Source organism: Monodelphis domestica, chromosome 4 (genome assembly GCF_027887165.1).
Source record: "Monodelphis domestica isolate mMonDom1 chromosome 4, mMonDom1.pri, whole genome shotgun sequence".
In the NCBI taxonomy this organism is placed as follows: domain Eukaryota; kingdom Metazoa; phylum Chordata; class Mammalia; order Didelphimorphia; family Didelphidae; genus Monodelphis; species Monodelphis domestica.
Window position 1 is genome coordinate 180,213,068 of NC_077230.1, and position 12,535 is coordinate 180,225,602.

Genomic DNA, 12,535 nt, shown 5'->3' on the forward strand with positions numbered 1-12,535 from the left:
ATTAAATATTTTAATTGAGCTTGACATTTTATTAAATGAACCATTTTCTTTTCTTTTCCTTTTTGTTACCTGGTGTGACAAGGAAATCACTTTAAAAGACTGATATATATTAATTTAAGGTCGCCAAGGAATTCAAATTTCCAACATTTATAAGTCTAAGAAATTTTAAGGTTTACACTGGTGAATATAATAATGAATAATGGCTAGTGGTAGGCAGTAGGAGAAAGGAAGGAGGGTTGAAACAGACTAGGTAATTCACAAATTAGATTGGTTTTTGGATAATTGGGATTTGATTATATTATTCTTTTTAAATTATGATGAGACCATTTTTCTTTATAATTATTGCTTGAAGCCATATTTTATAAATATGTGGCTGAAAATTTGGATTGATTTATAATATTAAAAAAACTATTTTTCATAGCCTTTTTTTAAAATCAGAAAGTTCAAGATATAGTAGATATTCTGAGAGATTTTAATAAAGAATAGCTTTCATCATCTCTGTTTTAGATAACATTGTTATTAAACCACTTCCATGGGTAGAGTTCATTTACTATTCCTATAAAGTTTTCTTAAATGATAAAAGTGATTTCTAAAGATTTGGACCATAGAACAGATCATACAAAAATTTAAATATTGCCATATACAGATTCAGTCATTAATATTCATTGAACTCAATTAAATAAGATTTTTTTTCCTTTTAGCTTGCGAAAAGTCAAATCTTAATTCTTTGGTATCTTTAACAGATATGTTAAAGGGACTTGGGTCATATGACTTTTGACTTGATAGTTAATATTTCATGGATAAGATATATTTGGAAACAATGTTCACAGAGAAAATTCCATATTATAAAATGAAAGTTTTAGAAATTTTTAGAATCCTTGATTATTTAACATTGATACACTATGTCTGTTGAGCTTAGAAAACGGAATCTCTAATGAACTCTTAGGTTTTTTTTAAGAAGTAGATTATGTTGTATAATCCATGCACTATAGCAACAGATTCTTTGAAAAGCTGGAGCTTTCTTGATGAACTCCTGTCTCATGTCTAATCTGTTTCTGAAGAAATGGCTCAGGGATCTTTTTTTTTAAATGAGGAGAGGGGAAGGAGAGACTGTACCCCAAAACAGTTTCTAATACTCTCTACTTTCAGTGTTATGGGGCTAAATGGTTGCTTCCTTGGTAGTGTGTGTTCCTGTTCTGGAAGATTTACCCAAACAAATTTAGTAGATAATTGGTCAATTTTAATTGTATTGAGCTAATGCTGTCTTCCATTACCCAAGTTAATTGTGAAATGACTACAGTAAATACAAAGTGAAATTGTGTCAATATAATTAATATGTGCATTAGAAAATTTCTTTACCATATTTGCAGTATTTTTTGTTTATTTAAAATATTCATATTGAGTACTTGACTTGATATAATTATAGTGGTATAAAACAGCCTTTTTTGGAGTAAATATTAAGCACTGAATTATATGAAAATAAATTGATTTAGAAAACTGATATATTGTAGTTCTTGTGTAGGTAATGAAGCCTATTGGGAATGAAACTTGATATGGCAGTCCCATGCTTTTGTATGTCTCATCTTCTAAGTAAATGATGTGAACAAGGAAATATGTGTGTGTGTGTGTGTGTGTGTGTGTGTGTGTGTGTGTGTGTGTACTTGAAATAGGAAAAGAAAAGATGGTATAGAAGCAATATTTCAGTGTGTCTTTGCAAAATTGGTGGCTTACTTTTAGATGATATAAAAGTAGATTATTTATTTTAGGGTATTCAAATTGATTCACTCTCCTGCTGAGTTAACCTATACTACTGCTGCTATTGATTAAAGAATTGAGCTTCTGATATTTATAGAGTAGATGACAGAACTTTATTTTATTGCATGTTATTTCTATACATTTGTGAATAAAGAGAAGTGGTATCTTATGTCCATACCTCACAGTAGTCTTAGTTGCTCAGGCTTTAAATATTAAAATATTAGTTCTTTGATGTTTACAACATAGCTATAAATACACTAATCCATTGATTTATTTTTCAGATTGCTTTTACAAAAACCTTTGTCCAGCATTATGCTTTTATTATGAAAACACTGAAGAAGAGTCATGAATCAGACACGATGTCTAACAGAATTGTCCATATTAGTGTTCAGCTATTCAGCAATGAGGAACTAGCAAGACAAGTAACAGAAGAATGTCAGTTGCTGGATATCATGGTCACTGTCCTATTGTACATGATGGAAAGTTGCCTTATCAAAAGTGAGCTACAAGGTAAAGCAACATTTGGTGCCCATTTCTGTAAGGGACCAAAACCCCCTTTTCCCCCTTTCCCATGTTAGCTCCCTCTTCTCCTACACCTACTGGAACTCCAGAACAAAGCAAGTAGTTCCACTCATAGGGCACTGTTACTCCCTTTGCTATGATCTGACAAATCTGCGATGTATTGATGTTCTGGACTTATACTGTCTTATACAGTTTTTCTCTTACTCTGAAATAAAGACAATGGTTTGACTAGATGATCTTGTAAGACCCATCCTAGTAGTTCTAAATATATGATCTTAGAATTCTTGATCTACACGAAGTCTTGCAAATTAGCCTCTAATGACAATTTTCGATGATAAAAGCTTTTTCTTTATTTTCCCAGTCATGACATAGACTTAGCGTATGCAGTAATTTGCTTAGGATTCTATAGCTAGGGAAGTGTCTTAAGCTGGACAATGTTAGAATCTTGGAGGAGAGGGGATTGCTGGGATACCAATGACCACTCGGGGGAGTTGTTCCTTGACCCTGGAGGGACAACCAGCTCCAATACCCCTGCTCCAACCCTTGGAAAGGGAAAATCATTCCTGACTCCACACACCCTGAAAGAGGTTTTAACTAGAGTTTGAAAACTGCTGAGACTTATAACTCTCCTGTGACACTGTGAAGAGCAAGATCTGAGAGGGAGCTGATTGAACTGCTCAGTTTGCCTTTGGGGCTTATCATCGGAGGTAGACCGGATCGCTCCTGAAGCCTGACTTCATATCTATTCAACCTATAATTTAGAGACTTGTTCCTACATGGGTTTAGCCTAGGTTTAGCTAAGAATAGAAGGTAAATATCAGGCAGAGAGTGTATTCAGAGTATCCTCGACTTTTGTTGAGGACTGAAGAGACTTTCTATCAAAGTCATATGGTAAGTCCCTTATCCCATACCCCATTATCAACTTTATTAAACCTTGTTATCTTAAAGAAGCAATCAGATTTGGTTACTTACTGGTCTGACAGAGAGTGTATAGACATTTTTGCTCTCTGGCCTTGAAGGGACTACTCTGGCAAACCGGGTTAAAAAAAATCTCAATCACCCATTTATATCATCTATATAGGGACTCTCTTCACCTTAACAATTACAGATACTTCGCCTCCCAAGCCTAACAATTTTGGATTTGAGTATGCCATTACTCTTTACTTCTCTTCCAACATACAGTCTTCTCTTTGCTTTCTAGAGCTTCTCTTTTAGCTTTTACTTCTTTTATATTTTTCTGACAGACCTGTGTCATTTACTTTTTTACTGATTATTCCAAATTTACCTGTGATCTTTCTGGTCATTTAGTATCTCTCTTTCTCTCTTAATTCTTCTTATGCCTTCCTCATTGTACTCTTTTTACATATACCTTTTATTACTGCTTTTCTATCAGACTTGCTCTGCTAGATTTAAAGAAACAAAAAAGGATTGAAAAAGTAAGGCTTGACTGTTGAGTCTTGTCTTATTGCACCCATATATGGTCCACCTCCCCATTCTCAACTTTGAAAACTGACATTTCTACACTTAGACTTGTGGTGGAGTTTAAAATAAGATAAGAACTTCCATTTTATTACAGTATAAATTGAGAGACTTATTATATTTGTACTTTATAAGTAGTTAGCAGTAGCCACTCAGTGGTAGCTATTGCTCTTAAATAAAAGGATTCTTTATAAAATTCCTGAGAAAAAATTAAATTGACCTTCATATGATACTTTTTTTGGAAGATGATTCTGGAGTATGCTAGAAATTTGCTACACACACCTTATTTTTTTCTTATTGAACAAAATAAATTTTGGAATCACTTTCTTTACTTATTACATGAAATATTATATATATTCTCTTATTCTTTATGAACACTGAAGGCTCCATATTTCTAAATAGTGGCTTTAATAATTAAACTAGTGCTAGATGGTTTTTATTTTAAGACCTGTTCCCTCTAACTAGTTTTTTTGGATGGCATTAGCATTTTTTTTTTAAATTGGGAATTTAAACATCAAGAGCATTTCCATGTTTATAAGCAGAACACAAAAAAGATTGCATTTGAAACTGTTAGTATCCATTTCATTCTATGTAAAAAAATCATTTCCACATATTACTTTCAAAACTTTCCTGTTTATATTTCCTTTTTTTCTTTTCTGAACACTTCAAACATATTTTGCATTAATATTGTGATACCCTCTTATATGTCCTACCCCAAATTAAAAAAGAGAGGTGAAAAAACCTTTTGTAACAAATGAAGCATGATGAACTTAACCTATGACTATAATTAGAAAAAAATGTATATCTCTCTGCACCTCAGGTCCAACTTCTTTTTGTGAGGAGATAGGTAATATGTTTCATTACAGGTACTCTGGAGACATACTTTGAACTGCATGTGTCAGAGTTCTTAAGTCTTTCAAAGTTACTTTTCTTTGAAGATGCTGTTCTATAAATTATTCTTGCTGCTCACTTCACTCAGCATTATACTAAGAATTGTTTGCAGTTCTCTCTTTTGTCATTTCCTACATTTCCTTAATATTCCGTTAGATTTATATCCTATAATTTGTTCAGCCACTCCTCTGTTGATGAACATCCCCTTAATTTCTCTAGTTCATTGATTTTTTCCCCCTTTTAATTTCATTGTCTTTAGGGTTGTTTGTTTTGCTTCACTATCTCCCCCATTATTCTCCAGTAATATTATGGTCCTTTGTAACCCTCCCTCCCATCTCTACTTGTTTGCCCAATTCCTCTGATGTATTTTTGTACCAAATTCAGTGTGTATGTATATTCAATTTTCTTTTGTCTGTTTCAGATAAGGGTAAGGTTCACATGGTGTTCAATCTCCTCCACCCTTTCTTTTCTGTTTAATTATTCTTCTCATGTTACCCTAATTATGAGAAAGAGCAAGCTCCATTTCCTTCCTCTTTCTATGCTAGTATATTTCTTTTACTTTTACTTTTCTTTTTCTTCTCAGTAAAAGTGGAACCATTTCATCCCCTGGTTCTCTGTTTTTATTATTTAGCCTCTTTAATATCCTTTGAACATATCAAGGTTCTGAAGAAACACTTGTTTTTTTTCCTCTCTGTTATGATGTTATATAATTTAGATTATTATAATTATTAGATGATTATAATGATATAATCACTTTCAATTAACTGAATAAATCAATATTTTTGGTTTGCTCTGTATTTCTATGTTTGCATTTCAAAGTTTTACTTAGATCTAGTATTTTCATTAGATATATTTGAAAGTCTTCTATTAAAAATTCATTTTTTCATCTGTAGGATTTTATATTCACTTTAGTGAGGTTAATTTTTCTATATTTTTTGCCCTTTTGAGTATATTATAAAGTATATTATTCCTCTCAGTTTTAATAGAAGTCTCCAGATCCAGTATTTGATCTGGACAGTAGTTCACTGGTACTTGAACTTCTTTTTGGCACCGTTTTTTGAAAGCATTGTTTTTTAGAATAATGTATGGTAGTTCTGGATTTTGCCCATGAAATTCTTGGAACTTTTCATTTCTGGATTTCTTTCAGGAGATGATTGGTAGGATCTTTCTATCTTTACTTTTCCTTTCTTTGTAAAGTAAAAAGCCTTTACTTTGCTTATTCTAATAGATCTTGACACTTTTAATTTATGATTACTTCAAGTATGTTGTCCAGGCTTTTAAAAAAAATCATGCTTTTTCAATAGTCCAATGATTCCTATATTATTCATTACCATTTTTACAAGTCTTTTTTATATAATTTTATATACATGTTTCTTCTACATTTCAGTTTTGATTTTTTACTAATAATTCATGTCTCAAGGAATTATTGATCTCTGATTTGATTCAGAGAAACTGTTAGTTGGATAAATTTTAGCACTTTCTCTGAGCTATTTATTCTCCTAATTGTTTCTTACAGAGTTTAAGATTAAAAAAAATCTCTTCATTACTTGTAGGTAATGAGATAGTACTTATGGAAAAAAAAAAACTTTTTCCTATTAGTGTCTTTTGCCAAGAGAGTTACTCTTTTTTTTAAAAGGGATTTCTGGGTTTGCGGTGTCTTCAGGTTGAAGTTTTCAATTCTGTAATCTTTTTAGCTTTTATTCCTGAATTGAGATTTTTTCTAAAGGTCTCAACTCTGCATCCTGTTTTTGAGTGGGATGGTCAGCTTTGTATTCCCTGGGCTGCTGACCTCTACTTACCTGCTGTGTCTTTAGGGTTTGGAATGCTGGTTTTCCCAGACTCTCTGGTATCTAAGGATTAGGTATTAGGGGCTCTCGAACTTTGGGGTATGGTCTGAATGTTTCTGTATTTGCCTGTTCACTGACTGTTCTGCTTTGGTCATTAAAGGCCCTAGTGCTTCTGGTGTATGTTTATAACTACCCTCAGGGGGTACTTAGCTCTTGCTCCTTTTGCCATTACTTTATTTTAGGACCATATCACCTCACCTGCAATATCCTGCTTGTGGGTCTGCCTACCTTAAGTCTCTCCCTTCTCTAATCTATCCTTCATTCAAGCCACCAAAGTGATTTTCCTAAAATATAGGCCCAACCATGTCACCACCCCTACCACTTTCACCTGAATAAATTCCAATAAATTCCTGTTGCTTCCTGAATCACATAGAAAATCCTTTGGTACTCAGAGTCCTTCCTGTAAGGGGAAAAAAGGGTTTTTTATAAAAGGATAATTTAAGAATAGGGTTGCTAGGAATTTTATGAAATTCCAAAAAGATTTATTTAACAATTTATTTACAAAATTTAGAAAGAGTGAAGTAAGAAATCAGAGAGAGGTTAGCATAATATATCTAGCCTAATCACGAAGTATTTTGCTCCAACCCCTGACTCAACCCAGGTAGGGGAGTCTAGTCCTTAGCTGGAGAGGCCTTGGCTTTGAGCCGAAGACCTGGGGATGCAAGGAGCCTTTCTCAAGAGGATAGGTCTCTCCTGAGGTTAGTCTCTTCAGAAAATCCAGGAAAGGAGTCAGCTCTTTTCATTCACCACATGTCAGTCCAAAGGGAGAGATTCAAGGATAGTCTCACCAAGTACAGGGTCTCAGGTCCAGTCAGCAGATTCTTCATCATCCTCCAACTCGGAACTCAGAACTCCAGAAGAAGTTCTCACAGAAACTCTCTCTCTCTCTTTTTTTTTAAACCCTTACCTTCGTCTTGGAGTCAATACTGTGTATTGGCTCCAAGGCAGAAGAGTGGTAAGGGCTAGGCAATGGGGGTCAAATGATTTGCCCAGGGTCACACAGCTAAGAAACTCTCTTTTAAAGACACTTTCTTTTGCATTACTTCCTGTGCCTTCCTCCACTTTTACATTTACCAATTATGACTAAAGCCTTGCTTAGGACTGCCCAGGAGGCAGTCAGTTTGATTCTGATTTGTCACCCACTATTGCACACATGGGTCACAGACCTCTCCCACTCAGTGATTAAGTGGAATGTTTACCCTTTTGGTGATTAAATCTAAAAATGGGCAGGGGAGTTAATTTAATCTTTACAAATCAGGGGAGAGTTAATTAATTTTATTTTCACAATCAGGGGAGAATTAATTTAACCTTTACATTCCTAATCCAGCCTCCTCCTATCTTTCCTGTGTTTTGCACATTTCCCTTCTACATATAGTTTTTCATTTAGTTACTATGGCCTCCTGGCTATTCCATGAACAAGACACTGTCTCTCAGCCCTGTGTATTTCTCCCCATACCTGCTATGTACACTCTCATAATTTTTGTCTGCTGACTTTGTCTTCTTTTAAGTTCCAACTAAAATTTCACCTTTTATAGCAAACCTTTTCCTGACCTCTCTTAATTCTAGTGCTTTCCCCTTTTAATTATTTCCTATATATCTTGTATATATATTGCAGATATTCATTTGCATATTGTCTCCTATATTAGATTGTGAACTCCTTGATGGCAGGCATTGTCTTTTCCCTCTTTTATTATCCTCAGCACTTAGTATATAGTAGACTTTAAATAAATTTTTATCGCTTGATTGGTTAAATCAAAGCACAACAATCTGAACTAGAGAAAACCACATAGAAGCAAAAAAAATTGTATAAAGAAATTTATAAATACTAATCTTGTACTATCTTAAATATTATTTTGAGGCAAAGAATTCTTTTTTTTAAGTTCTCTTTTATTTTTAACACCTGGGTATTTAAAGAAATCTTATTTGTAAATAATTGATATCCTTATACTTAATAATTTTCTTGAATGATATAGTAATAAAAATGCAAAAAAATTTAAAAATATGTCACTTGCATTTAGATGGCAGTGAGGAGGCAGTAGATAAGAGTGCTGAATTTGTGGTTGTGAAGATCCAAGTTCAGGTCCTTCCTGAGACACTTTACTACTTGGGAAATTCACTTAACTTCCCTTGCCCTCAGTTTCTTCCTCCTTAAAGTGGGTAAAATAAAAATTCTTCAAAAGGTTGTCATGAAGATTGAATGAGATAACATAAACATGTAAAGCATGTTTCAAACCATAAAGATCTATAAAGATGCTAGCTATTAATTTATATGAGTTTTATAATATGGGAAAATATTTATATTTGAGTAAATAACCCATATTAGATGGTACGGTGGGGTGGTACAATGTATTGAGCACCGGGCCTGGAGTCAGGAATATTGTCTGCCTCAGTTTCCTCATTGTGAAAAGAAGAGTAATGATAGCATTGACCTCAAAGGGTTGCTGTGAAGATCAAATGAGATAATATTTCTAAAGGAGTTTGCATAAGATCTGGCACATAATAGGTATGTAATGAATGTTCATTCCCTTCCCTTATTAATTTTTGTAAACACATTTAAAAATTAAGTTAATTTTTTTCTATTAACAAAAATATATTTTCTCTTCTTCCCTCCCTCCCTTTGGAAAGCAAAACTCTTTTAGAAAATACACACAATCAAGTAAAGCAAATTCCCCATTGCCCATATCTCAAAAATAGATTTCACTTTTTATTGTGATTACATTACTTTTCTGTCAGGACATGAATGACATGCTTCATTATATGGGTCCTTTAGAAAAGTTGTTGGCCATTGTGTTGTTTAGCATTTCCAAGTCTTACAAAGTTGCTTGTCTTTACATAAATTGTTCTGCTTTTCATTTCATTTTGCATTAGTTCATATAACTCTTCCCAAGTTTCTCTGAAGATGGCTTTTTCATATTTCTTCTACGACAGTAGTATTCTATTACATTTATATTTCATACTTTGTTTAGTCATTCCTTGGTTGATGAATATCTCCTTAGTCTCCAGTACTTAACCATTATAAAATGAACTACTGTACATAGAATTCATGCATATGAGTCCTTTTCCTCTTTCTTATCTCTTTGGTGTATACATCTAGGAATAATGTTAGGTTATTGACCTAGGAATTAGGTCAAAAGTTATATGTAGCTTAGAAACTTTTGGGACATGGTCTTTCAAAAATCTTATTTATAAATAATTTATATCAATTATTATTCAAATTTATTGGTTTCCTTAGAGTAGTAGTAGGTGTAGTAAGTTAGTAAGAGTTACTTTACAATATGCTACTAGAATTGAAATGAGTTTGACAAGATGAGATAGTTAACTAAGTCACAGGTCCATTTAATGATGAGAAAAAATAGTTTGTTAGAAGCTTCAGGGAAATAATCTTTATTTTTGTTAACATACAAATTTCTTAATTTATTCAATGCAAGTTGAATTGAGTCTAATCTAAAATTTGTCATTGCCCAATTTTTATAAAATAATTTTGAGGACATATATTTTCTGGTATTTTTATTTTTTTAGATGAAGAAAACAGTTTACATGTGGTAGTGAACTGTGGAGAAGCACTATTGAAGAACAATACTTATTGGCCTCTTGTCAGTGATTTTATCAATATACTTTCACATCAAAGTGTGGCAAAGAAATTCCTAGAGGATCATGGTTTGTTAGTTACTTGGATGAACTTCGTGTCATTTTTTCAAGGTATATTTTTATTTTTACATTGCTTTCTTTTTAATTATTACAATGCTTACTGTCTGCTGCTAAAATAATTAAGCTATAATTAGAATAGAAGGTATATTATGAAGTGGTGGGTACTATACTGACCTTACAGATGGAAAGACTTGGGTTCAAGCCCTGCTTTGGAAAAATACTATGTTCCATGAACAAATCATTTAGCCTCCGGTAGTTAGTTTCAGATGAATATTTCAGCTGATGGAGGGAGTTCCTGTGCAAATGAAGTCCTAGATTTGGACCAAAGAAATTATTCATTCGAGCTGGAATCTTGAAATCAAGGTTTATGCCCATTATTGTTATTGTAGTAGTGGTTTTTATAATTTAGAAAACAATTTTTAAAAGCCAAGCTTGAGGATGCATAGTGCAATGAAAAGAATACTTGGAAAAGTATCTGAGTTCAAGTTCTGTCTGCTTTCTTTACCTTTCTGGCCTCAGTTTCTTCATTTACAAAGTGAGACAATTGAGCTAGATGAACTCTTAGGTCCTTTCCACCACTAATTTTTTGACAGTTGGATTCAATGAGATAAGTAGTTTCTTTTAAAAATATTTTGTGTACTCGTACCAAAATATTCCATCTGGTCTATAAGAATTATTTGAGATATTAAATTATATTAGATATTTATTCAATATTAAATTTGGTTTAGTTTTCCCCTCCCTTAAACTAGTATAACTCATTATAAGTCAGAAAGAGAAAACTTATGAATAGAAAACTTTTAGATTTCTCAGACCATTACATATTTAGGGTTTTTTGTTAATCTTGTGAAATGAATCCTAGTTGGTAAATTTAAAGTATTTGTGATCATTTGGAAGAACATGTCATAGAATATTAGGCTGGATATTGGATTTTTAAAGTTTTTCTCTTTGCAATTTTTAATGGTTACATTTTTCTATTATTTCCATCTTAATTTTTAAAAGGTATGAACTTAAATAAACGAGAACTAAATGAACACGTGGAATTTGAATCTCAGACCTACTATGCTGCATTTGCTGCTGAGCTTGAGGCTTGTGCACAACCAATGTGGGGACTATTATCACATTGCAAAATTAGGGTATGATGAGAACATTTTAACTGTTTTTTACATATATACTTATGATTTTAATTTTTAGGTAATTTTTCTTCACCTTGCATGATAAACACTAACTTGGCACATGTTAACTAGCTTGATTAAAAATGGAAGCGGCAAAGCTTTTGGAATATGGGTCAATGGGAAATACTTCTTTTTAGTCATCACACTGGGGTTATTTGGTCAATGGTGATTATTACTTATATATTCCACAGAATAAGATCAGACTTTGAATGAGTTTTGTTGATCACTGTTAAACGTCACAAACAACATAATTAGCATAAACATTATATAACTCCTAAGCAGGTATTGAGATAGCTTTCACTATAAGTCATTAAAATTAAATTAAGATGTTAATATATAATTACTATGTGTGTATAATATACATATATATTTCTAATTGGATAACATATATTGGTTTCAAAGTACTGCATCCACATTGTCTAAACTGCCTCTCATTTTTCATATTGTTTTGGTATGGTATTTATAACTTATAGATATTTGTTTACTTTATATTTTTGTTATGATCTTGTGGTCTGTGATAATTATCAATTTTATCTTGTTTAGGCCTTGTAACTTGATTTTTCCCGATCACTTATTTCTAAAACATCTTAATCAGCTCTTTCTTTTTTTTCTATTAGTCCCCTTCTCTCGATCTCTGAATTATCCCCAATAGATTGTTAGTGTAATGAGAACCAGTTAGAACCAGGCTAGAAAACAGCAAATAAAATTGGTTTCTTCCTCTAAAACTGATATTTCTATCCTTTGATCATGCATCAGTTAGGGAATTACTCTTTTTAAAAAAATTTTTTTACTTAGTTCCCAATATATTTTACAAATTGCTCAGATCTTTTAATGACTTAAGTTTAGAGGTATTTACCCAATATACTGGGATGCTCTTGTTCTTTTTTTAGTCTTTTATGGGTATTAGTTCAACATTCTGTCTATCACTTTTTCCTTTTTCCCAATGCTAGAGTATTCCTTTCACTCTCCTCCTTTTTCCAATAATACATATTCTTTATGTCTCATATACTTATGTTTTATTGATAATGCTGGCTACTTATAGCCTCTTTAGAGCATAATATCCCTGAAAGTTGGGCTTGTTTGATTTTTGTGTTTTTATCCCCAGGGCCTGGCACATAGTGATGTTTTTAGTAAATACTTTTGATTGGTATACAGTTTGTAATTTCTCAAGTGAAATAGATAAATAATCTATAGGGGCCACTAATCACTAAGGTGAGGTAG

General features: G+C 32.6%; 1 protein-coding gene across 11 annotated transcripts in view; it reads left to right on the forward strand.

Moving 5' to 3' along the window:
• UBR3 (ubiquitin protein ligase E3 component n-recognin 3) overlaps nucleotides 1-12,535 on the forward strand; it is a 338,509-nt gene that overhangs the window by 103,558 nt on the left and 222,416 nt on the right. For all 11 annotated transcript variants that reach the window (XM_056797275.1, XM_056797273.1, XM_056797276.1 and 8 more), the window contains 3 exons: nucleotides 2,037-2,265; nucleotides 10,014-10,193; nucleotides 11,142-11,275. In XM_056797275.1, coding sequence (XP_056653253.1) covers nucleotides 2,037-2,265; nucleotides 10,014-10,193; nucleotides 11,142-11,275 — 543 coding nt within the window. The remainder of the gene's footprint in view (nucleotides 1-2,036; nucleotides 2,266-10,013; nucleotides 10,194-11,141; nucleotides 11,276-12,535) is intronic.